The 26,305-nt window shown below is 42.3% G+C and overlaps 1 protein-coding gene and 1 non-coding gene across 2 annotated transcripts in view; both read left to right on the top strand.

The window, feature by feature from the left end:
• ABCB10 (ATP binding cassette subfamily B member 10) overlaps positions 1–23,912 on the top strand; it is a 49,126-nt gene extending 25,214 nt beyond the window's left edge. The window contains exons 6-13 of the mRNA XM_030812720.1: positions 623–758; positions 8,504–8,599; positions 9,843–10,052; positions 12,963–13,042; positions 14,155–14,335; positions 18,902–18,945; positions 21,620–21,654; positions 22,088–23,912. Of these exons, the coding sequence (XP_030668580.1) occupies positions 623–758; positions 8,504–8,599; positions 9,843–10,052; positions 12,963–13,042; positions 14,155–14,335; positions 18,902–18,945; positions 21,620–21,654; positions 22,088–22,319 (1,014 nt within the window). The 3' untranslated portion in view covers positions 22,320–23,912. The remainder of the gene's footprint in view (positions 1–622; positions 759–8,503; positions 8,600–9,842; positions 10,053–12,962; positions 13,043–14,154; positions 14,336–18,901; positions 18,946–21,619; positions 21,655–22,087) is intronic.
• On the top strand, positions 5,022–5,165 carry LOC115835229. Its single transcript, XR_004030225.1, has one exon. It is a non-coding gene; the product is annotated as a U4 spliceosomal RNA (small nuclear RNA).
• Positions 23,913–26,305: the final 2,393 nt, after the last annotated feature.

Below are 26,305 nucleotides of genomic sequence, written 5' to 3' on the forward strand. Positions count from 1 at the left end.
ACCTCAATGTGTTTCAAGAAACAAGTATAAAAAATCAATCACAATGCACTCAAATAGGACACTGAAATAGAAAATCACTATGAGGGCAAATTCAAGATATGTGTAAACTGAAAAGAACTTCAGAGGCAATTCTGTCATTGCTATGATTAACAGATAAGGAGCAGTGGCCCAGAGAAGGCCTCCCCTATACCTAAGACAACCACACATGTGATGAAGGGAAAAGCAGGCCATAGATACAGGAGTCCAGCTCCTCAGGCTGGTGTCCTTGCCCAGAACATCTCATTATATTATATAAACCCATACAGTAGATACTTATTTGTTTCCTCTAGTTAGGGAAGGAGCCTTTAATATTACTTTTACCTTTTGCAAACTGAGTAGATGGGATAAAATTGGGATCTGATGGGAGACTTAGCTTATAGGTTTTCATGGTGATGAGATTGTTTTCTTCATTATTGCAATATTACAAAACCATTTTTAATTTGAAACTCAGTTGAAATTAATATTTTGGAAAAATCTTGCTGTGACAGTTGAATGCAAAAGGGACATTACAGGCCATGTTCATGCTTTTTGCATTCTGGGTCCTTGATTCCCACCTGACTTCTGTGTTTTCATCACTCGACAGACTGGGCTCTCCGGCAACCTGATCGTGCTTTCTGTCCTGTACAAAGGAGGGCTGCTGATGGGCAGTGCCCACATGACCGTGGGTGAACTCTCTTCCTTCCTAATGTATGCTTTCTGGGTTGGAATAAGCATTGGAGGTAAATAATTTAAATAGGCTTGGGGTGTTACAAATTAAAAATCAGAGCATCATTTCTGAAAGAGAAACTGAACTTTCACATTACTTCAATTAACTTCTACTAAAAAAGCATTTCCTAGAATGTTATTATTCCAACTGAGCTTTTAAAGAAGTAAAATGAGCATGACCCTCCCCAGCAGGCGAGCAAACAGCTCCTTAGTTGGGAAGTTTGGGATCTTTGCAGGCCTCTTATAGCTCAGCATCACTCTGGAGTGGTATTTCCCAGCCTGTGTCTTCAGACCATTTGTTCACTTGCTCACAGGTGCAGGCAGGAGGAGGGTGGCGCTAAGCAAGTGTGGACACAGAAACCCATAGTCCTGTGTTAGTGATGGTTTCGTGATTGGCAAATCAGTGGAGAATAAAATTCCTTTTGTACAAAGCCGACCATATTCAAAACTAATGAGCAATAAAAAAAATTTATAAATTATCAAGTGTATGAAACAGAGTTGCCTGCTTTTATTAAGAATCTGTCAGAGTTCAGCTTTTATTTTTCATTCCCGGATGAAGGAAAGCAGGAATGCATCCCCAGTCAACTTGGGACAAATGATTTCCTGGTTTTTGTTTCCCTTCTTGTCTTTGAAAATCAAGATGGAAAGGTCAGGTAAGTAGCTTAAGATCTGATTAATGGAACATTATCAGGTATCCTATGGTGTTGCCTCAACCAGAGAGTTTTATTTTCAGGGTTTTGTATCTGTCTAATTGTTGAAGGTAGAGGCATTTCCGTAGACATCTGCAGGCAAGTGAGGATTTTTTTCTGGAATGAGATTTTCAGAGACCCCTGAAAAAAGTATTTTAGTTCTGCCAGCTGGTCTTAAATAAAAACTGATTAAGATGTTTTGGGGTGCTGGATAGTTTGGGAAACAAGAAGGTGGACCGGTTCAGGAGGACCCACAGACAGTATGTAGCTCTTCCCTCTCCATTTCCTGGATTGAGCCTGCTGGGCTGGAGGTTTCACACCCTGTTGTGGTCCTGTTCCCTTAGGTCTTCCATCCTCCTTCAAGTGGACTACCTACCCCACTTCCCCTCGCCCTAGCCTTTCTGTTCACATTCCAGGTTTCCTCCCTGGCCTCCCTTCATCTTAATATTTTCTGCCACATTTGACATGATCTTTCTCAGCCCCTCCTCTTCCCTCCTCTGAACCACTTGGCATGATAGAAGTTATTTCTGTTTGTGGTTGTTCTATTGCCCTCTCTATTCACAAGGGACAAGTTCACAACTGTGCCTTGCACAGAATGTGTTGGAAAACACAGTTCTAATCCATTGCTATAGTCAGTTACCACCACTGGTTATGGGAGGTGCTGCTAAGGCTTTGTCTGCATGCAGAGATTGGGTAATTTGGCTTTCTTAACCACAGGCTAGCCCACAACTCTGGTCAACTGTCTTGTTCAGGATCTGCCATCTGGTACGAGGAGGGATGAGAGAAAATATGGGTAGGTCAGTGTACATCTCTTGCCACCAGTTCTTCCACATTTATAACATAGATGCCTAAGGTGATAGGAATTTAATCCAACAACTTGAATTAGCAGGTGAGAATTCTACCACTGAACCACCAATGCCCAACAACTTAAATTGGATTTTAAGTGCTTTTATGTTTATTTGTTTATTTATTTATTTAGAGACGGAGTCTTGCTCTTGTCGCCCAAGCTGGAGTGCAGTGGCATGATCCCGGCTCACTGCAACCTCCGCCTCCGGGGTTCAAGCAATTCTCCTGCCTCAGCCTTCCGAGTAGCTGGGACTACAGGCACGTGCCGCCACACCTGGCTAATCTTTTGGATTTTTTTAATAGAGACGGGGTTTCACCATGTTGCCCAGGCTGGTCTCAAACTCCTGAGCTCAGGCAATCCGCCTGCCTCAGCCTCCCAAATTGCTAGGATTACAGGTGTGAGCCACTGCACCCAGCCGTGCTTTTATGTTTTTAAAGTAATTTTATACTTTTATAGAATTGCTGTCTAAAGTGATTCTATAATCTACAAAGCAAGAAATTCTATTTTATTTATTAAATAAGAATTTTTATTTTGGTTTCTGCTTAGAAAGGCAGACTAGGGGTAAAAACCCCAATGATTCTAAGTACATTGTCTGCTAAGATGAAGTCAGAAGTACTGTATGAAGAAAAGCAAAACCTAACCATTTTCAAGTTTACAATTCTGTGGTGTTTAGTACATTCATAATGCTGTGCAACCACTACCTCCATCTAGCTCCCAAACAGTTTCATCACTGAAAAGAAAACCAATACTCATTAAGCAGTCTATCTACATTACTTCCTCCTGCCAGCTCCTGGCAACCACAGTTTGCTTTCTGTGTCTATGTATTTACCTATTGTAGATATTTCATATATCTACATACAATATATGTCCTTCTGTGCCTGGCTTCTTTCACTTAGCATAATATTTTCAAAGTTCATCTACATTGTAGCACGTATCAGTACTTCATTTCCTTTTTTTTTTTTTCTTTCCTTTTTTCCTGAGACGGGGGCTTGCTCTGTCACCCAGACTGGAATGCAGTAGGGCAGCCTTGACCTCCTGGGCTCAAGCAGTCCTCTCACCTCAGTCCCCTGAGTAGCTGGGACTTACAAGCATGCACCACCATGCCTGGCTAGTTTTTGTAGTTTTTGTGGAGACAGAGTTTTGACATGTTTCCCAGGCTGGTCTTGAACTTCTGGGCTCAAGCAATCTATCCGCCTCTGCTTCCCAGAGTGTTGGGATGACAGGCATGAGCCACCGCAACTGGGCTAGTACATCGTTCCTTTTTATGGTTGAATAATATTCCATTATAGCGAGAGATTGCATTTTGTTTATCCAGGGCCATTGTGCTTTTGTTCTTCAGAGTCAAAGCTCTTTACTGTGTTAAACTACTTTTGACTCTTTCCCTTTACTTCTTTTTTGTTTTGTTTTGTTTTAGAGACAGGGTCTTACTCTGTCTCCAGGCAGGAGTGCAATGGCACAATCCTAGCTCACTGCAGCCTCGACCTCCTGGGCTCAAGTGATCCTTCCGCCTCAGCTTTCTGAGTAGCTAGGACTGCAGGCATACACAACCATACTCAGCTAATTATTTTTATTTTTTGTAACGACAGGGTCTTGCTATGTTGTGTTGCCCAGGCTGCTTTCAAATTCCTGAGCTCAAGTGATCCTCCTGCCTCGGCCTCCCAAAGTGCTGGGATTATAAGTGTGCACCACCATGCCCAGCCTTACTTTTTTTTTCTTCTTTCTTTCTTCCCTCCCTCCCTTCTTTTTAAAAATTAATACCATTTTCAAAGTAGTTTTACATTCATAGCAAAATTGTGTGGAGATAGGGGTGTATACCCCTGCCCCCATACACGCACAGCCTCCCTATTAACATCCCCCGCAGAGTGGTACATTTGATACAATTAATGAACCTACAGCCGGGCACAGTGGCTCACTCTTGCAATCCCAGCACTTTGCGAGGCTGAGGCGGGCAGATCACTTGAGACCAGGAGTTCGAGACCAGCCTGGCCAACATGGCAAAACCCTGTCTCTACTAAAAATACAAAAATTAGCTGGGTGTGCTGGTTCATGCCTGTAATCCCAGCTACTCAGGAGGCTGAGGCAGGAGAATTGCTTGAACCTGGGAGGCGGAGGTTGCAGTGAGCTGGGATTGCGCCACTGCACTCCAGCCTGGGTGACAGAGTGAGACTCTGTCTCAAAAAAAAAAAAAAAAAAAAAAAAAAAGAGCCTACATTGACACAGCATTACACCCAAAGTCACAGTTTACATTAGGGTTCACTCTTGGTGTTGTACATTCTATGGGTTTGAACAAATGCAAAATGACATGTATCCAACATTATTGTATCATACAGAGTAGTTTCACTGCCTCAAAGATCCTCTGAGCTCTGCTTATTCATCACCCTTCTGCAACCTACTGTTTCCATGGTTATGCCTTTTCTAGAATGTCATGTATTTGTAATCATGCAGTAGGTAGCATTTGATTGGCTCTTTTCATAGAAATATGCATTTAAGATTTCTCCATGTCTTTTTATGGCTTGATAGCTCATTTATTTTTAGCACTGAATAATATTCCATTGTGTGGATGTACAACAGTTTATTCATTCACCTACTAAAGGACACTTGGCTGCTTCTAAGTTTTGGCAATGATGAATAAAGCTGCTATAAACATCCATGTGTAGGTTTTTGTGTAGATAGGAGTTTTCAGCTCATTTAGGTAAATACCAAGGAGTACAGCTGCTTGATTGGATGGTAAGAATATGTTTAGCTTAGCACAGTGGCAATATCATAGGCAATGAGGTTTATCCAAGGCGTGATTATTGCTAATTAAAAACTTTTCTCAATACCCTGCTGTGATGACTTGCAATGTAGTCAGCATTGGCAAGGTTTTTTGTTTTTTTTTTTTAAAGGGAGTCTCATTCTGTTGCCCAGGCTGGAGTGTAGTGGCATCATCTTAGCTCACTGCAACCTCCACCTCCCGGGTTCAAGCAATTCTTGTGCCTCAGCCTCCCAAAGAGCTGGGATTACAGGCATCCGCCACCATGCCGGGCCTTTTTTTTTTTTTTTTTTTTTTGAGATGGAGTCTTGCTTTGTCACCCAGGCTGGAGTGCAATGGCGCAGTCTTGGCTCACTGCAACCACCACCCCCCAGGTTCAAGCGATTCTCCAGCCTCAGCCTCCTGAGTAGCTGGGACTATGGGTGCATGCCACTGTGTCCAGCTATTTTTTTTGTATTGTTAGTAGAGAAGGGGTTTCACCATGTTGGCCAGGCTGGTCTTGAACTCCTGACCTCAGGTGATCCACCCACCTTGGCCTCCCAAAAGTCCTGGGATTACAGGCATGAGCCATCCGCGCCTGGCCTAATTTTTGTATTTTTTTTTTTCAGTAGAGACAGGGTTTCACCGTGTTGGCCAGGCTGGTCTTGAACTCCTGGCCTCGAGTGATCTGCCCACCTTGGCCTCCCAAAGTGCTGGGATTACAGGTGTGAGCCACCGCACCTGGCCAGCATTGGCAATTTTTGACATCTCTGTGGAGACTGAATGAATTTTTTTTTCTTACAAAAAAAATTTTAGTTTTGTAAGAAACTCCCAAACTGCCTTCCAAAGTGTGTGTCACATTTGCATCCCCACCAGCAAGGAATGAGAGTTCTTGTTGCTCCACATCCACCCCAGCACTTGGTGGCGTCAGTGTTCTAGCTTTTAGCCATTCTGATAGATGCAAGGTATTTCATTGTTGTTTTAGTTTGCATTTCCCTGATGACATATGATGTTGAGCATCTGTTCATATGCTTATTTGCTCTCTGTATACCTTCTCTGGTGAGTTGTCTGTTCAGGACTTTTGACCATTTTTAAATAAGTCTTCATGTTGCTGTATTGTTGAGTTTTAAGAGTTCTTTATATATTTTGGGTAGCAATCCTTTATTGGATAGGTCTTTTACAGATATTTTCTTCCAGTTTGTGGCTGGTCCTCTTCTTTTCACATTGTCTTTTGCAAAGCATACATTTTTAATTTTAATGAAGTCCAGCTTCTTTCTTTCATGGATTGTACCTTTGGTATTGTATCTAAAAAGTCATTGCCAAATTCAAGGTCATCTACACTTGCTCCTGTGTTGCCTTCTAGGAGTTTGTTGTTTTGTGTTTTACATTAGGTCTGTAATTCACTCTACATTAGTTTTTGGGAAAGGTGTAAGGTCTGTGTCTAGATTCCTTCTTTGCATGTGGATGTTCAGTTGTTCTAGAACCGTTTGTTAAAAAGATAATACATATATTGCCGTTGCATCTCCATTGTATTGCCTTTGCTTCTTTGTCAAAAATCAGTTGACTATTTGTAGGGGTCTATTTTTGCCAAATGCATTTTTAATTCAGCCTAAAAATTTTAGTCCATTGTATCTTGCATAAATATTCATACCATAGAATATTTGAATTGTATTTTTTCAACATCCTTACTGAGGGAAAATGTTACAAATATATGTCCTCACATTTGATGTAGACCATTGCATTTGGGGTTTAAGTTGTTAAATGGTTCAGGCCAGGCACGGTGGCTCACACCTGTAATCCCAGCACTTTGGGAGGCTGAGGTGGGTACATCATTTGAGGTTGGGAGTTGGAGACCAGCCTGGCCAACATGGTGAAACCCTGTCTCTACTAAAAATACAAAGATTAGCGAGGCATGGTGGGGGGCACCTGTAATCCCAGCTACTCGGGAGGCTGAGGCAGGGAGAGTTGCTTGAACCTGGGAGGCAGAGGTTCAGTGAATAGATATTACGCCACAGCAGAGCAAGACTCCGTCTCAAAAAAAAAAAAAAAACCATGGTTCAAAGCTGACTTTAAAAAGTGATCGCTAGAGGCCAGGGACGGTGACGCACACTTGTAATCCCAGCACTTTGGGAGGCCAAGGCAGGAGGATTGCTTGAGCCCAGGAGTTTAAGACCAGTCTAGGCAACATAGTAAGACCCTGTCTCCACAAAAAAATAAAAATAAAGAGATTGCTGGAATGTTTAACATTAACCAAATTTATTTCAGTTTTTGCTACTGTGAAAGTTGTTTTTTTGTTGTTTTTTTTTTTGTCGTTGTTTTTTGTTTGTTTGTTTTGAGGCAGGGTCTCGCTCTGTTGCCCTGAGTGCTGCCAGAGTGCAGTGGTGCAGTAATACCTCGTTGCAACCTTAACCTCTTGGACTCAAGCGATCCTCCTGCCTTAGCCTCCCAAGTAATTAGGAATATAGGCACATGCTACCAGGCCTAGCCTTACAATTATTTTTTGTAGAAACAGGGTTCTCTCTATGTTGCCCAGGCTGGTGTTGAACTCCTGGGCTCTAGCAATCCTCCCACCTTGGCCTCCCAAAGTGTTGAGATGACAGCCATGAACCGCTTTGCCTGGCCCTTTTTTTTTTTTTTTACATAGCATTACATTGTATTAGGTATTATAAGTAATCTAGAGATTACTTGAAGTATATGGGAGAATGTGTGTAGCTTATCAAAGTTGTATTTATTGAGTGCCTGAAGGTGAGGTATTATTTTGTGGATTTGTCTTTAAAATCAACATTGAAGTATTTTATATTTTTTTAAATTATGAGATAGCGTTACATTTCAGTTAAATTGCTATGCTTTTAACTAGGTAGACTTCCTCTGCGGCATTATGATTTTAATCCAGTGGTTGATGAGTATGACTATATGTTTTTCAATCCCTGATCAAACATTAAGTCCTTATTAGAAATCAGTGAAATGTGGCCGGGCACAGTGGCTCATGCCTATAATCCCACACTTTGGGAGGCCGAGGCGGGTGGATCACCTAAGGTCAGGAGTTTGAGAGCAGCCTTGCCAACATGGCGAAACCCCATCTCTACTAAAAATAAAAAAATTAGCCAGGCCTGGTGGCATGCACCTGTAATCCCAGCTACTCGGGAGGCTGAGGCAGGAGAATCACTTGAATTGGGGAGATGGAGATTGCATTGAGCCAAGATCGTGCCACTGTACTCCAGCCTGGGTGACAGAGTGATAATCCGTCTCAAAAAAAAAAAAAAAAAAATTAACGAAACTGGAGGAGGAGAAGCCAAAGGAAAACTAGAGTATGAGACAAGGGAATTCTGAATGTCAGTTCCCAGGAAGCTGCCTCAAGTTGTTTTTTGAAAATATTAATAACAGATTTTATATTAAAAGCAATCATTGTCACTGCTCTCGGAGGAGTGGTGGCCAATGCCAGTGCCAATGCCAGTGGTGGACATGTGTGTGGATTCTGCTTCTCGTCCTCAGGTCTGAGCTCTTTCTACTCGGAGCTGATGAAAGGACTGGGTGCAGGGGGGCGCCTCTGGGAGCTCCTGGAGAGAGAGCCCAAGCTGCCTTTTAACGGTGGGTCTGAAAATTGATTGTTTCTTTGCTAGGATTAACGAATATGGCTTTGAACAATGAGACCAGCTCTTCCCCTACCTGCAAGGGAGTGAGGGATGAGCCACAATAAGGATGTGGCTCCTGCTGCATAGCGGGCCTGGAGTGGGGGCGGTCAGGTTTTCTATGAGAGGGGGTGGGACAGCTGCTGGGGCACTGTTGTGGGCCAGGATGCCCCTGGATGCATGGGCTGGCCACATAGTGTGCTGCCCTCTGTTCCCCTCCCTGCATGTGGGTGTTACCGCCAAGGGCAGGATGGAAGTCACTGTGGCCCAGGACTGTGACTAGGAAGGGTCCGAGCTAGTCCACCAAACTGATCTTCCCTAGTGATTCTGAGATCTCTGTGGAGGGCTAGGGTGGGAAGAAGGGAGGAGGAACCAGACATAAGAAAATATCTAAGTTTCTTGGCATTTGGGGGTGGGGTAGGGGAGGCTGGTACTCATTGGCTGGAGCCATCTCCTTCCTTATCAGTGACTTCCCTGGAGCTGTAGGGCGTAGACCAACTAGCCAGGAATTGGGAGAAATGGCTCTGAGTAGTAACCACTCCCAACTGCTTATTGACTTCCTAGGACATTATTAGGTAGCCCCAGGTCCATAAGTGAAAGCCCAATATTCTCCAATGTGATAGGCCTAGGAAACAGGCCGAGCTGAGAGAGTTTGAGTGGTGTCTCCCAAAGCAGGGCAGGTGAACACCATAGGGCAGAACAGACCTCTGACCCCTCCAGTTCTGCGGCTGTTGTGCAGCGCTCCCCGTTTCATCGTAACTCTTTCAAAATATTTATTCCGGGTAGGTAAGATAAACTCTGGAGCTACACAGAGGTAGTGGCATAGAGAGAAGGCCATCGGGTTTGAAACCAGACTAACAAGGGTGGATCTTAACTCCACTACTTGTTAGCTTAAGCAGGTTGTTGTCTGTGGTCTTCAATGTCCTCATCGGCAAAATTGCAATTATAATTTCTACCTCTCAGGGTTGTAAGGATCAAATAAGACCGTCTATGTGTATAGTACCTTGGACATAGTAGGTGCAGAGTTGGCACGTGGTAAGCATTTAGCCTAGGTCTACTTCTTACTTGCCCTTTAAGAGCTCATATACCAGGATTAGCTGTGGTGGAGTCACCCATCCGTAGCTAGATGAGTAGGAGAACCGAGTTCAGCTGTGAGTTTAATTTTTTGCTGTAAGTAATTAATATTCCATTTTATGTTTCAGAGGGGGTCATCTTAAATGAGAAAAGCTTCCAGGGTGCTTTGGAGTTTAAGAACGTGCATTTTGCCTATCCGGCTCGCCCAGAGGTGCCCATATTTCAGGATTTCAGCCTTTCCATTCCGTCAGGATCTGTCACGGCACTGGTTGGCCCAAGTGGTTCTGGCAAATCAACAGTGCTTTCGCTCCTGCTGAGGTTGTACGACCCTGCTTCTGGTAAGTGGTTCACCACACTGTAGCACTGGGGGACTCTCCCAAGCTCTGCTCCCAGTTTTGCGCCCTGGAAGATGCTTAAACCATGCAGATACCTTATTTTGTGAGAGTACCTTCTTTTCTAAGTGCCAGTGGAAAGAAATCCCTCAGACAGAAGGTATCATTTGCAGGGGCATGACAGCTCATACAGAGGCCTTTAGAGCTTTTTGTATATAATGTGTCCTACCTCTTCAAGCCCAGAGTGACTTCCCCAGTTCTACCACCTCATCTCCCGTGTGGGTATCTCCTCTGGACATGCCCTCTACTGGGAGCAGGTGGACGAGGCTGTGCTCAGCAGCCAGGAGAAGGTGCCTGGGGTGCTGCTGGACATCCCTACACACCAGCAGCACCCTGGACAACCACCGTGTGCCAGCATGCGTGCTGGGCGCAGGAGTGATGGGAAGCTCCAGGAGAACCTCTGCCTCTGCCTGTGACCCACTGAGTGCTTATTGTGCACATAGTTAACTTGGCAATCAGTGATTCACTTTTTTTTTTTTTTTTTTCTTTTGCGACAGAGTCTTGCTCTGTCGCCCAGGCTGGAGTGCGGTGGCATAATCTCGGCTCACTGCAAGCTCTGCCTCCCAGGTTCCCGCCATTCTCCTGCCTCAGCCTCCTGAGTAGCTGGGACTACAGGCGCCTGCCACCACGCCTGCCTAATTTTTTTGTATTTTTAGTAGAGATGGGGTTTCACTGTGTTAGCCAGGATGGTCTCGATCTGACCTCGTGATCCGCCCACCTTGGCCTCCCAAAGTGCTGGGATTACAGGTGTGAACCTGGCCAGTGATTCACCTCTCTTTTTTTTGAGACGGAATCTCGCTGTTTCCCAGGCTGGAGTGCAGTGGTGCGATTTTGGCTTACTGCAGGCTCTGCTCCCCAGGGTTCATGCCATTCTCCTGCCTCAGCCACCTGAGTAGCTGGGACTACAGGTGCCTGCCACCTTGCCCGGCTAATTTTGTGTATTTTTAGTAGAGACAGGGTTTCACTGTGTTAGCCAGTATGGTCTCGATCTCCTGACCTCGTGATCCACCCGCATTGGCCTCCCAAAGTGCTGGGATTACAGGCGTGAGCCACCGCGCCCGGCTGTGATTCACTTCTATGTGACTGTTCCATTGAAACTATTTTGAGCTAGTAGGGATTTTCTTAATGGATGATTTTTCTCATTCTAGTTTTTATTTTATTTTTAACTGGATTATAACATCTTTAAGAGCAAAGAGCCCATGATTTTACTTCTTTATATCTTCCCTGTAGTAGACAACAATGTCGGCAAGCAAACAACTCTTAGTAAAAATCAAATCATGAATTTAGAAAGAATATTTTGGCCAGATGTGGAGCCCCACACCTGTAATTCCAATTTGGGAGGTTGAGGTGGGAGGATCACTTGAGGCCACAAGTTGAAGACCAGCCCGGGTAACATAGTGAGACCCTGTCTCTATTTATTTAAAAAAAAAAAAATTATTTAATTTAAAAAATGAATGTTTTGTGTCTTTGTGCTTATGCTTTTTGGTTAAAACAATGTAAAATCTCATTGTTTTACATGTCAGATAAATGTGACTTGAGAGGAAAGGACATGTTTACATGTCAGATAAATATGTGACTTGCAAATCTTGACCCACAGAATCACCACCTGTGTTAAAATGGGGCTTACTACAGTGTTTGCCTCTGGAATCACTTTCTTGATTCACCATTGACTTGCTATAAAATTTGGAGTTTAAAAAAATCCTAGTTAGCTGGGCACAGTAGTTCATGCCTGTAATCTCAGCTCTTAAGGAGGCAGAGGTGGGAGGACAGCTTGAGCCCAGGAGTTTGAGACCTGCTTGGGCAATATAGTGAGACCTTGTTCTCCACAAAAAGGAAAAAAAAAAAAAAAAAAAAAAGACAAAAAACAATCCTATTTAGGTTGCTGTAATTCAAGTAAAAATACTGAGTTTCTGGTTTCTTCATCACAATGAATAAATCCAGGACAAAGCAAACTGCAGTTAAATGTCTGCCATGTGTAGTCTATAGAGAGCTCTGTGCTTTTTCATCAAAGACCTCAAGTTTTTGCCAGTTTGTGAACGTTTCCAGCTGGCTTCTATAATTCCACAGCATTAACTGAGAAGAAATGGCATTTCTTATGCTGTCACTGTTGTCATGATCACCAAGTATTGTTGAGCACCCTCAATGTGAAGAATTCTGTTAGCGAAAGTCATAGAGATAGCGCCTGATTATTTAAAAGCTCTGCCATGGTATCGACCAGATTCTTAGTTTCACACAACGGATTCCTCACCAACTAAGCTTATACAGAAAGGGATATTTTAAGGAGTAATAAAATAGCTCAAAAATCACTGGCAGGAATGAAAAAATAGATTCTAGATTGTACTTCCAGGACAGTTCCCAGAACTCCACCCCAGAACCAGGCCTTCAAGGTAGCTGCTGACCCTGGCGTGGTCAGGAAGCTACAAATTTAGGAGTTGCCATCATGAGTGCCAGTTTCAGAGCTGTGCCATCTCTGCCAGTATTTGTGCCAGCAAGTGGATGCCTCATGGCTTGCCCCTCCCTTCTGAATTAAAGCTTTGCACAAGTGCATCTTATCAGTGGAATCCTAAGTCACTAGGGAAAACTCCTACAACCTCCAGGGTACAGGAAGGCAAGCTGGACAGAGGGACTCAGTGAGATAGTCATCCAGCTACTATCGGGAGACAATAACTTGGACAATCCAGAAAGTCCCTTTTAGCTCTGAAATTTCATGAAATATGTTAGTTTTAGAGTCCATCTGGAGATTTTCAGTACATTTTGATCTTTAAAAAATGAGTCTGGAATTTTCCCACCAGATCCTTTCTCTGTTGGTCATCAGCCTCTTCACACTCGGTGACTCTTTCCTTTCCTCTCAACAAGGAACTATTAGCCTTGATGGCCATGACATCCGTCAGCTAAACCCAGTGTGGCTGAGATCCAAGATTGGGACAGTGAGTCAGGTAAGAAGAGACGCTTCCATTTCTGTTTCACTTTCTTTTAAAATTACTTTTGTCTTTTGCTTTTTTTTTTTTTGTCTCGAACTTCTCAAGAGAGAAGGAATGGAAGTCCTTGGGATGTATTAAGCTCATCCCACATGGCAGGTTGTTTAGGTTTGCAAGTAACGCTGTTTCCTGAAAACCCTAAATGTTTGAGCAAGGGTGAAGCATTGACTTTTTATTGAAAGCTGGAGACTACCATTACTAGATAGTCTAGAGGATGGGGAGGAAATGATAGAAGATTTTATTGACTCTTTTTTAGCTTTTACTGATTCTTCCCCACTTCCCATTTTCATCACCAGCCACAGTCTACTATTCTGCATAATGGGCTTCAGGGAGAAGTGAGCAAAGACTATGGCAAGAGCCAGAGTCCTCCTTGCAAAGAAGTTGCAGATTTCAAAGCAGAGTGTTAATGTAATGTGGTCACTTTGATAAGGCCATTTTCACAAGACCCTTTGGGGCAGGGAAATGTTGCTGCAGCTGTTTTAATTTTTATTACCAGGCTGTGCACACAGCATACAAACCTGAGCCTCCCCCCATTTCTGCACCTCTCTTTGTGATTAGCTCATCCTCTCCCCACTCCACTTGGGTGAGGGCAGGTGGACAGTGATGGGTGCTCAGGAGTGCAGGGACATCAGTGGTGTATATTATTAGGGATGGAGAAAAGAGCCTGGAAGTTTGCTTATTTTTTAGGACTGCTCCATAGGGTTCTGTCAGAATTGTTTGTTCCCATCTGGTTTGTGTGTATTTCAAAAGGTAATGGATGGAGATGGATTCCCCGCTTTGTCCTGAGTAGAAGGCAGGCAGCTGGAAAATGCAGATGGACTCGGGGTCTCCCGGTGCCTCCTGATTCCTAAGGCAGGGGACTGACATTTACGAAGTTCCTACCATGTGCCAGGCGCCTTGTGGGCACCTGCTGTGAGGTCTCATTGCCTGCAGCATGGGTGAGAACTACACATGATAAAATCCTGTTTATGGCAAAACATAAATTTTAAAAACGACTGCTAGGTCTGAATTTATTAGACATGTTGGAAGTCTGTTTGAAATTCGTGATATGTTTTATTTCCAATTTGTAGGAACCCATTTTGTTTTCTTGCTCTATTGCTGAGAACATTGCTTATGGTGCTGATGACCCTTCCTCTGTGACCACTGAGGAAATCCAGAGAGTGGCTGAAGTGGCCAATGCAGTGGCCTTCATCCAGAATTTCCCCCAAGGGTTCAACACTGTGGTTGGAGAAAAGGGTGTTCTCCTCTCAGGTGCATTTCTTTACTGCTTTGTAGCAAAGTCTCTATATCCAAAGAACTTTTCACATGTTTCTTGTTTTTTTTGTTTGTTTGTTTTTTGAGACGGAATCTCACTCTGTCGCCCAGGCTGGAGTGCAGTGGCGTGATCTCGGCTCTCTGCAAGCTCTGCCTCCCGGGTCATACCATTCTTCTGCCTCAGCCTTCCAAGTAGCTGGGTCTACAGGCGCCCGCCACCAAGTCCAGCTAATTTTTTGTATTGTCAGTAGAGACAGGGTTTCACCATGTTAGCCAGGATGGTCTCAATCTCCTGACCTCGTGATCCGCCCACCTCAACCTCGCAAAGTGCTGGGATTACAGGTGTGAGCCACCGTGCCCGGCCCACATGTTTCTATATTGCAGTATTATTTTCTAATTAGGTTTTCATCTTTAGAGTTTTTGAAATTAGCCTTACCACTTGCTCTCTTATATGTGGAAAACTCCCCAGTGTTTTTTTTCACTTTCTACCCCATATGTGTTCCAAAAATTCTGAGTAGTACTCAGCCACAGCAAGCTTTTTTTCATCTGAAAAAAAACAAAAAAACAAACTGTATTTTGCAACCTGAGACCCTCAAATATTAAATAAGAAGTGGCAGGATGATTTGCCCAGGGAGTCAGGGAATGTGCATCAGGAACAAAGCTGAAATTGAAAGAATTATTTACTCCCTACATACTAGACCAGGGTTTGACAAACTTTTCTTTAAAGAGCCAGAGAGTAAATATTGTGGGTTTTGGCCAGGCACGGTGGCTCACACCTGTAATCCCAGCACTTTGGGAGGCCGAGGCGAGTGGATCACTTGAGATCAAGGGTTCAAGACTAGCCTGGTGAACGTGGTGAAACCCCGTCTCTACTAAAAATACAAAAAGTTAGCCGGGCGTGGTGGTGGGTGCCTCTAATCCCAACTACTCGGGAGGCTGAGGCATGAGAATTGCTTGAACCCAGAAGGCGGAGGTTGCAGTGAGCCAAGATTGTGCCATTGCACTCCAGCGTGGGGAGACAGAGCAAGACTCTGTCTCAAAAAAAAAAAAAAATTGTGGGTTTTATGGGTCACATATGATTGCCGTCACACATCCTTCTTTGTGTGTGTTTTTAAGCAACTCTAAAAATGTAAAACACATCTTAGCTTGAGGGCCGTGCATAAACAAGCCATGATTCAGGTCTGGCCTGTGGGCCATAATTTGCTGAATGGACTCACGGCTGTGAGGCAAAGTGAGCGATTCCCTGTGATGTCAGACCACACCTGTCATTCTGGATCACATTATGGTTGCTGTATTTTGAGGAGAGAGAAGACTCACTTTGTATTTCTTTAAAGTGCAGAAATGAACCAATGAGTAGAACTTAAAGAGAAATAAATTTTCAGCTAAACACTTTTTTTAATACAAGTATTGAAATGTTTGCTTGCAAGATAACAAGTTCCTGGCCTGGCATGGTGGCTCACGCCTGTAGTCCTAGCACCCCGGGAGGCCAAGACAGGCTGATTGCTTGAGCTCAGTAGTTCAAGACCAGCCTGGGCAACATGGCGAGACCCCCTCTCTACCAAAAATACAAAACAATAGCCAGGTATGGTGGTGAGCAACTATGGTCCCAGCTACTCGGGAGGCTGAGGTAGGAGTACTGCTTGAGCCCAGCGAGGCAGAGGTTGCAGTGAGCTGAGATCGCACCACTGCACTCCACCCTTAGTGACAGAGTGAGAGAGACTCTGTCTTTTAAAAAAAAAAACAAAACTTGTCTCTGTTTGAGCAGAGGGTTGGTGCCTCTTTGTCACAATGAAGGCTGGCAGATTAGACTAAAATAATAGTCTTTTCCAATGCTAAACTTTTCATTTGATGTTAGACCACAGAAAATATAAAACAAAAGGGTTTTAAGCTTATTGTATATGATTAAAAAATATATATATAAGTAGTAAATGAAAAGGCATCTTTGATAGATCTGAGATGTTCCAGGACTAGAATTCCTGACTGCTGTGTAAAAGTGAACTGCTACTCCATCTCTGAAACGTATCTGAGAAATGGGGCAGAAAACCAGTGTAAACTGCTCGTGGTGAAATTATTATTATTATTTTTGAGACGGAGTCTCGCTCTGTCGCCCGGGCTGGAGTGCAGTGGCGCAATCTCGGCTCACTGCAAGCTCCGCCTCCCGGGTTCACGCCATTCTCCTGCCTCAGCCTCTCCGAGTAGCTGGGACTACAGGCACCCGGCACCACGCCCGGCTAATTTTTTGTATTTTTAGTAGAGACGGGGTTTCACCTGGTCTCGATCTCCTGACCTCGTGATCCACCCGCCTCGGCCTCCCAAAGTGCTGGGATTACAAGCGTGAGCCACCGTGCCTGGCCCTTCGTGGTGAAATTATTGAACATTGAAGTGTGAGGCTTCTCCCAAGAGCACATCAACTCCCTTGAAACAGATTCTGCATGTCCTTCCCTTTGGTAGGATCCTCCAGTTCTGTTTCTCAGTGAAGTAACCAGAGGTTCCAGTCTGCTCTTGCTTTCTGGGAGGAAGGGAGAGCACCTAGTAATAGATTCCCAGTGTACTGATTGGCACCACAAATGACTCAGAGGGGACCTAAGCCATCAGCAGGCTGCTCTAAGGACCTACCTCAGGGCACTCAGACACCCTCACCAATCAGAGGCTCAGGAGAAGGTTTTCCTCACTGCCCTCCTTGTGTGCACTGGTTTCCTGTTTGAGAGCAGCATTCAGCAGCACCACACACCTCAGATATAGAGGATGAACCTCTCTTATACGAAATAAAATGATGTCCAGCAACTACTGTTGATAAGTATGTTCAGCCAATAAAATCAACCAAAAAGGAATGTTTTTTATCCCCAAAAATGGAATTGGGTTTTATAAACAATGTAAGTTGGGAGGAGTGAGCACTCTGAGACTTTCCACGTATGACTTAGGAGTAGCATCCCTGGAGGAAAGGAGGGACGATGGGGTGAGACAAAGATAGGGAGGGAATCAACACAGATCCTGCTGACTCCACTCCATCCCACCTTTTCCCACACCTACTTCCAGTTTGTTCCCTCACTTTTAGTAGAATTTGAGCTTAAAAAGACAGGATTAGAGTGGCTTACTGTAACTTTCAGTGTCATACACATATTACTATTTTTTCCTCTAGAGGAGGGGAAAAAAACATCATAAAGAATAAGTGCTATGTTAGCCAGGCATGGTGGCACTGCCTGTAGTCCCAGGTACTGGGGAGGCTGAGGCAGGAGAATTACTTGAGCCCAGGAGCGAGAGGATGCAGTGAGCCATGATTGCACTACTGCACTCCACCTGGAAGACAGAGCAAGACTCGTTTCAAAAAAAAATAAAAAAAGAAGAAGAATTTCTATAATGTGGGAATATTATAATTATCAGTCTCAGCACCACTGATGTCTTTTGCTCCCAGACATTTCAAGTGTTTTTTGGAAACCTGCAAAATCTTGAGTTTCTGGTTTCCTTTCTACATTGGATATTCTGCTAGGGAGGAAGTATGTGTAGTGATGAACAGCACAGATCTTTACATGCTTTTAAGAGCATACCCCTTGCACTGTGTAGGATCAGATCTCCGTTCCACTACTTACCAACTGTGAGAGCTTGGACATGTTACTTTGTATCTCAGTTTATCATCTGTAAAATGGGAATAATTATAGGGTCTATCTCATAGGATTTTTAAAAAGATTAGCCAGGCACAGTGGCTCACACAGTGGCTCACAATCTCAGCACTTTGGGAGACCAAGGCAGGAGGATCTCTTGAGTCCAGGAGTTTGACACCAGCCTGGGCAACAGAGCAAGACCGTCTCTACAAAAAGTTTTAAAAATTAGCCAGGTTTGGTGGTATGGGCCTGTGGTCCCAGCTACTCAGGAGGCTGAGGCAGGAGGATCACTTGAGTCCAGGAGGTTGAAGCTGCAATGAGCCATGTTCATGCCATTGCACTCCAGTTGGGTGACAGAGCAAGACCTTGTTTGAAATTATTTAAAATAAAAACATTAAATGAGATAATACATGCAGTGCATATAGAAAATGCCTGGTATTGGCTGGGCACTGTGGCTCCTGCCTATAATCCCAGCACTTTGGGAGGCTGAGGTGGGTGGATTGCTTGAGCCCAGGAGCTTGAGACCAGCCTGGGCAACATGGCAAAACCCCGTCTTTACCAAAAATTAGCCAGATGTGTTGGTGCACACCTGTAGTCTCAGCTACTTGAGAGGCTGAGGTGGGAGGATCACTTGAGCCCAGGAGATTGAGGCTGCAGTGAGCCATGATCACACCACTGCACTCCAGCATGGGTGACAGAGCGAGACCCTGTCTCAAAAATAGAAAGAAAAGAAAATACTTGGTATATGGGAAGTCCTCAATACATTTTGGCTATGATAATAATTATTAATTTTGGGATTGATACATTTTAAAACTATATTTTAAAATAGGTTTCTGGTCTATCTGTGTCAGCTATGACTAACTAGAAGAAGCTTACCTTCAAATTGTTATATGGTTTATCATAAAAGCCTATTACTAAGATTTTTTTGTTGAGGCTTTCTTTTTTTAAATATTGTCTTTGTCAGGTGGGCAGAAACAGCGGATTGCGATTGCCCGTGCTCTGCTAAAGGTAAGCCTGAAGTGACTTGGATGTTTTTTAAATTAGGGATTATTTTTATTAGGGACCTTGTAATAATTTGTAATTTACTATTTGTCTTCTTCCTTTTCTTGTTTTTTTTTTTTGTTGTTGTTGTTGTTTTTCTTGGAGGGGGAGGGTGACAGTTCTGGTGAAAGGTAAGTTAGTGTAGTATATTGTCCAAATTTAACAAGTATTTTTTAGGTATCATGAGCCCAGTACTGTGCTAAGGTTGTTGGAGGTAGAATAATTTAACACATGGACCCTGCATCAAGAAGCATACAGTCTAGCCAGTGAAACAGTGACTATTAATGCAAAATACAAAACAGCATAAGTATGCGTATTTGTACAATCTGTAATCAGCTGCTAAAGTGAATAGTACAGACTTGGAGTACTTAGACAAGATTCCTAGAAGGAAAGGGAAAAGCCATTTTAGCTGAAAGGCAGGCATTCTCTTTTTAAGGAAGCAATAGCCTTCCCTTTGTTATACAACTGTTCTTCTCAGGCTTATAGGTGATTAAAAAAAAAAGCAGCTTTACTGAAGCAGAATTTACATATATAAAATTCATTTATTTTAAATGTACTTTCCAGTGACTTTTAGTAAATTTGCAGAGTTGGTTGCACACAAAGTCCAGTTTCAGAACATTTCTGTCACCCTAAACAGATCTCTCGTGCCCACTTGCAGTCTTTCCCTGTTTCCAGCCCCAGGATGCCACGAATCTACTTTCTGTCTGTCTAGACTTGCTTTTCCAGACATTTCAGATAAATGGAATCAGACAATATATGGGTTTTGGCATCTAGCTTCTTTCACTTAGTACAGGTGGAGTGTTTTTGAGATTTCTCCAATTTGTAGCTTGTATCAGTACTTTATTCCCTTCTACTGTTGAGTAGTATGGATGGATCCCTATTTGTTGATCTGTTCACCAGCTGATGAACGCTTGGGTCATTTCCAGTTTGGGGCTATTGTGAATAATATATGAAGAATAGTAGCTACCTTTTTGTGAGGGTGTGTGTTTTCATTTGCAAAGCTAGACTTGTAATGTTTTATCTACATCAGATTAGTCTTTTTTTTTTTTGGTCTTACGTGTTAGCTTTTCTTTTTTCCTTTTTTTTTTTTCTTTTTTTTTTGAGACAGAGTCTCGCTCTATCATCCAGGCTGGAGTGTAGTGGTCCGATCTCAGCTCATTGCAACCTCCGCCTCCCAGGTTGCAAGTGATATTCATGCCTCAGCCTCCCAAGTAGCTAGGATCACAGACGCATGCCACCACACCCGGCTGATTTTTGTATTTTTAGTAGAGGTGGGGTTTCACCATGTTGGCCAGGCTGGTCTTGAACTCCTGACCTCAAGTGATCCACCTACCTTGGCCTCCCAAAGTTAGTTTATTATTTCTAAATTAACTATAAGCAGGACCTTGAAAGTTATAGACTATATCTTTTTAATTTTATTTTTAAATTTGTGACAGGGTCTCATTCTGTCACCCAGGCTGGAGTGCAGTGGTGTGATCATGGCTCACTGTAGCCTTGACCTCCTGGGCTTCAGTAATCTACCTGTCTCAGCCTCCCAGGGAGCTAGGATTATAGGTGCATGCCATACCAAACCCACCTAATTTAAAAAAAAATTTTTTTGGTAGAGATGGGGTCTTGCTATTTTACCCAGGCTGGTCTTGAACTCCTGGGCTCAAGCAGTCCTCCCCTCTCAGCCTGCCAGAGTGTTGTGATTACAGGTGTGAGCCACCATACTCAGCCTTACTCATTTTATTTATTTATTTATTTATTTATTTACTTTATTTTATTTATTTATTTTCTGAGATGGAGTCTCACTCTGTCTCCCAGGCTGGAGTGCAGTGGTGTGAGCTTGGCTCACTGCAACTTCCACTTCCCGAGTTCAAGCGATTCTTCTGCCTCAGCATCCAGAGTAGCTGGGATTATAGGCACGCACCACCAGGCCAGCTAATTTTTTTGTATTTTTAGTAGAGACGGGGTTTTGCCATGTTGGCCAGGCTAGTCCCAAACTCCTGACCTCAGGTGATCCACCTGCCTGGGCCTCCCAAATTGCTGGGATTACAGTCATGAGCCACCACGCCCAGCCACCTTACTCGTTTTAGATTCCCATCTCACTGACCAGCAGGATAAAACTGTGCTATAAACGATACCTGGTCTAGTGATTACTCTGATGATCATTTAAAATAGTCTCTAATTTTTTCATTTAGGTACTTATCCCAGACACTTAGTAATTTGTGGGGTTTTTTGTAACAGCTTTGAGATATAATTCACATACTACATAATTTGCCCATTTAAAAATATAATTCATTGGTTTTTAGTGTATTCAGTGTTGTGCATCCATCATCACAATTTTAGAACATTTTCATCACCCCCCCCCCAGGGACCCTCTACTCTTTAGCAGCCATGCAGCTCCCCTTCCTTATTTCCTGCATTGAACCCAGCCCCAGGTATCCACCAATCTGTAGAAGTGCCTGTTGTGGACATTTCATATAAGTGAACTCATGCAGTATGTGATTCTTTGTGTCTGGCTTCTTTCACTTAGCATAAGTTTCCAAGGCTCATCCACATTGTAGCATGTGTAAGAATTTTATTCCTTTTTTATTGCTGAGAGTTTGTGTTTTTCCAATAAAATTATTTTATCTTTTCCTTTTTTTTCCTTCTTCAGAATCCCAAAATTCTTCTCCTAGATGAAGCAACCAGGTGAGGATATCTTAATAATACATGCGATTATGTGTATTAAACCAAATTCTTCCTTCACCAAAACACTTTTAATTCAGTACCTCAAAGTGATACAACTGAAAATGCTTTCTTCCCCCCTGTACTTTAAAGTGAGGGAAGCTGAATTAATTATGACAGTTGAAAAGCAGTGGGCAGACTGAGTCCTAGTTCAGAGTTCTAGGTCCACTTCAGACATGGTTGCCATCAATCCTAATCACTCGGTAAGCCGTAACTGTGCAGAATGCTTTTCTCCTTACATCACAGTATAGTTTTATGGAGATCAGAAAGTCCCAAACTGTTGAAATTTTGATCATAGTAAAAATTCATTGCTCAGGAAGGGCTGCTGTGTGTGTATCAGGAAGCACATGGGTGTCAATGACGTCTTTGCTTTCTTGTGTGTGTGCTCCTGTGTCAGTGCGCTGGATGCCGAAAATGAGTACCTTGTTCAAGAAGCTCTAGATCGACTGTTGGATGGAAGAACGGTGTTAGTTATTGCCCATCGTCTGTCCACCATTAAGAATGCTAATATGGTTGCTGTTCTTGACCAAGGAAAAATTACTGAATATGGAAAACATGAAGAGCTGCTTTCAAAACCAAATGGGATATACAGAAAACTAATGAACAAACAAAGTTTTATTTCAGCATAAGGAAGCAATTACTGGTAAACAATATGAGACTTTAATGCAAAACAGTGTTGCAGAAAAAAAAAAACTCAGAGACTATGAAATACGTAAACCATATATCAAGTTATTTGAAAAATACCTATATTTTTCCAAAGTGTGTAAAAGATTGTTTTGAAATGTACCTGTTCTCAAGATCTTTTTATTCAGAGTTTTAATAATTGTAACTTTTTAAATGTCTATAGCACTGAAGTTATTTTCAGGTTTTGTATTTTCTTTTATTGTGGAATATTTTAATTAATATAGCATGGCACCTCATTTTCTTTTGCCTGCTGTTAAAGATTGAAGCTATTGTCAAATGACAACTTTAAAAAGGCAATTATAAATAAAAAGCCTGATTATTTTAGGCCAGTTTACCAATCACTGTGTAATTCTTCTGGTAGTATTCTACCTGCTTTTAAGTCTAATTTTACAGATAGAATAATGGAAATTGAAAATTTAACCCTTTATTCCAATAATCTCATGAAGCAAACCTAACTATTTAACATCAGCTGGAAAGAAGCGAACATTTATATTGCCCGTCTCCTGTGTCTTCAAAGGTGTGAGAGCTGAGGAATATGTGGGACTATGTTTGAATATGTGCAGTTTTCAACATTTTGGCACATGAAAGCCTGACAAGTTTTTAAAAGGGCAGAAGCTTTATTTTTTGAACAGGAAAACGTGTTTTTTAAATTCACGTGTTTGTATGAGTACTTTTGTGAAGCAAGGCATGAACTGCTAGGTATTATTAAGAATGAATGATTTTTGTATTTAAGTTGTTTGAAGGCATGTATTTTGAAAAATATCTGTTACAAATTTATAATTTCAAGACAAATTGAATCTTATTTTATAATACTTTTGGAATTTCATTAATCAGGCTAAAATTTGAGGAATATAACTAATTTTCAGCCTTAAGACATTTAAGTTTGGAAGTCCTTGCTATTCAGCAGAATAACAAGAAACCTTCAGAATGTATCACTCTCCCGAAAAGAAGATATCAATAAGCCCTTTTATTTATGGTTATAGTTTTATATATAGTCTCAAAATTCCTAAAGCAATGCTACAACCATTGAATTTGCCATATTTTGTATCAGTGCTGTTAATTTGCTGTTGCCTCAAGAAAAAGTGCTTTTTCTCCATTGATGAGGCTAGACCCTAAGAAGTAATTAAGTCAATGTAAATCAAATGGAAGTTTTCCCATGAACTAAGCATTTATTAGTTCCCTGATTAGACTGGAAGAAGAAACCACTATTTCATGAAAAGCATGGAATATTATATTTTATTCTTCATAATTAATGAATAAAATTGATATGAATGAATGTGGTGTTCTTTGAATTAGTAAACAGTACATCTGTGACAATCATTTTTAACAAGCTCTACTTGTGTTCTTTATAAAGTGTGATTTTCAGAAAGCAAACAAAACACAATTACAAGGTTGAATCTGAGGAAAATAATCCTTGTGCCATAGAATTATTTACAAAATTGCATTTCATTGTTATGTTTTATTTTCTGATACATGATGTTCAATTCTATCTTTAGGTAATATTTTATATCATAGATTGAAATTTATAGTGAACTTTATCTGTGTCTGTCACTTTTTTTTTTTTATGACCCAGGAACCAAAGACACAGTCTGTCATGTCTTATAAAACTTCTCACTACATTGTTTTAGTAGAATTTGGCTGTGGAGATTCAGGAACTAAGAAAAGACTAACATTACACATATCGAAAAACATGTTGTAATTAAAAGTTCCATTCATTCCTCCTTATCAAGTTTGTTAATGTCATCACTTGTTTCCTACTTACAAATATTGTTTAATTGTTTCACTGCAGTAAATAAGCATCTCCTATGCACATCAGGGACAAGGAACTGTGCTGTGAAGTTGATGATAGATGAGTAAGGCACAGTTTCTGCCCTCAAGGAGCTTCTAGTTTTGAAGGAGTGGGAAGGCAGGGGAAAATTAATAACAAGAATGCAGCTAGGGATCATAAAGAGGTGTAGTTGTAACACTGTGTTCTGGTATCACTTTTTTGTTTCCAGAGTGTTTGCATGTTACATTTGATACTTTGACAAGCCTGTAATTTAGACAAATATTTATCTTCCCCATTTCACAGAGGAGGAAATAAGCCTAGGCAAGTTGTGAATTAATTCAGCATTAATGACATACACAGTTTCAGGCAAGAAGAAACTCAAAAGAAAATTTTCACATTGTTGAGCTCAGCATTTTGTTATATACCCTCCCAAGGTTGTCTCTATGTTCAAGGTCTCCCCTGACCCTGGGCCTGACAGGTTCCCAAAGAATAATCACAAGTTAAACCATTGTAGGTCAAACCCTCATAAGTGCATTCTTATAAAAGTAGGGCTCCATTTTGGGAATCCATCTTTTTTTTTTTCTTTTGAGACGGAGTCTCATGCTGTTGTCCAGGCTGGAGTGCAGTGGCGCAGTCTTGGCCACTGCAACCTCCGCCTCCCAGATTCAAGTGATTCTCTTGCCTCAGCCTCCAGAGTAGCTGGGACTACGGGTGTGTGCCACCATGCCTGGCTGCTCTTTGTATTTTTAGTTGAGACAGGGTTTCACCGTGTTGGCCAGGCTCATCTCGAACTCCTGAGCTCAAGCGATCCACCTGCCTCAGCCTCCCAAAGTGCTGGGATAGGCATGGGCCACCGCGCCTGGCCTGGTTTTAGTTTATTTTTGATAAGCTTTGGCAGTTTTATAAAATAAGATGAATTCCTGGCCAGGCGTGGTGGCTCATGCCTGTAATCCCAGCTACTCAGGAGGCTGAGGCAGGGGAATCGCTTCAACCTGGGAAGCAGAGGTTGCAGTGAGCTGAGATCGCACCACTGCACTCCAGCCTGGGAGACAGAGTGAGACCTTGTCTCAAAAGTAAATAAATAAGCGAAAACCAGTACAAATGTTACAAAACAAATATGAATGAAATAATTATGTGAAAACTACATTGTAAAAGTTCCTTTGGAGTGTATTTCTGAGGCATCATGGGGTTTTCCTGGTCATCTCTGTCCACTGAATTCATTCAATAAACATTTACTGGGCATCTTCGATTTTGCTAGGTCCTGTGCTGGGTGCCAGCTGTGCCTCCCTCACAAAGCTAGTGCAAGGGTTGGCAAACAGCTGTTTTTGTATAGCCTGAAGGCTAAGGATAGTTTTTACAGTTTTAAATTGTTGGAAAAAGTCGAGAGACTATCTCATGACACATTAAAAATACATGAAATTCAAATTTCAGTGTCCATAAACAGCCTACTCGTTCTCCTAGGAATTGTCTGTGGCTGCTTTCACCCTACAGCCACAAGGGGGAGGAGTTGTGACAGAGACTACATGGCTTACAAGCTGAGATGCCTGACAGAAATCTCACGGATGCCAGAGACAGTGAAAAAATTCCACACTACTTGAAGGACTTCTAAACCACACTGAAATTTAGAACCATCTCAAAAAGTTTCATTGACAGGATTAGATGAGTGCCCTGAAAATGACTGGGTGCGGGTAATTTCTGGATGCATTCTTCCTTGTTCCTGTGCCTCTCCATTTTAACACATTAATTACCATGCTGTGAGAATGGGAGTCTAATAATTCCACCACATCAGCAGGGAATCATTCTGGCTGCTTTCCTGTTGTTGACTGCAGTTGTTAGTTAGTCCCACATAAATCAAAGTTTGATCTTAACTGCAAAGGTGATATTTTGGGAAGGACATACAGAGAAGAGGCACATCTTCAAGTGGAACCACAAGTTGGCTGGGTGCCTCACACATACACCCATGTCTACACTGGGGAGGTATTTTTCTATTTATTTTAACAAAATTTAAATGCGCTTATATTGCATGTAGGGGAAAAGAAATACCTTTTCTTCCCATCTTAGTTTCATGGCTAAGGCCCTTATAACAAAAACCAGATTCACAAGAGAAAGCATGCAAATTTATTTAAAAGTTTAACGTGACATAGGAGCCTTTGGAAATGAAGA

Source organism: Nomascus leucogenys, chromosome 5 (assembly GCF_006542625.1).
Source record: "Nomascus leucogenys isolate Asia chromosome 5, Asia_NLE_v1, whole genome shotgun sequence".
In the NCBI taxonomy this organism is placed as follows: Eukaryota; Metazoa; Chordata; class Mammalia; order Primates; family Hylobatidae; genus Nomascus; species Nomascus leucogenys.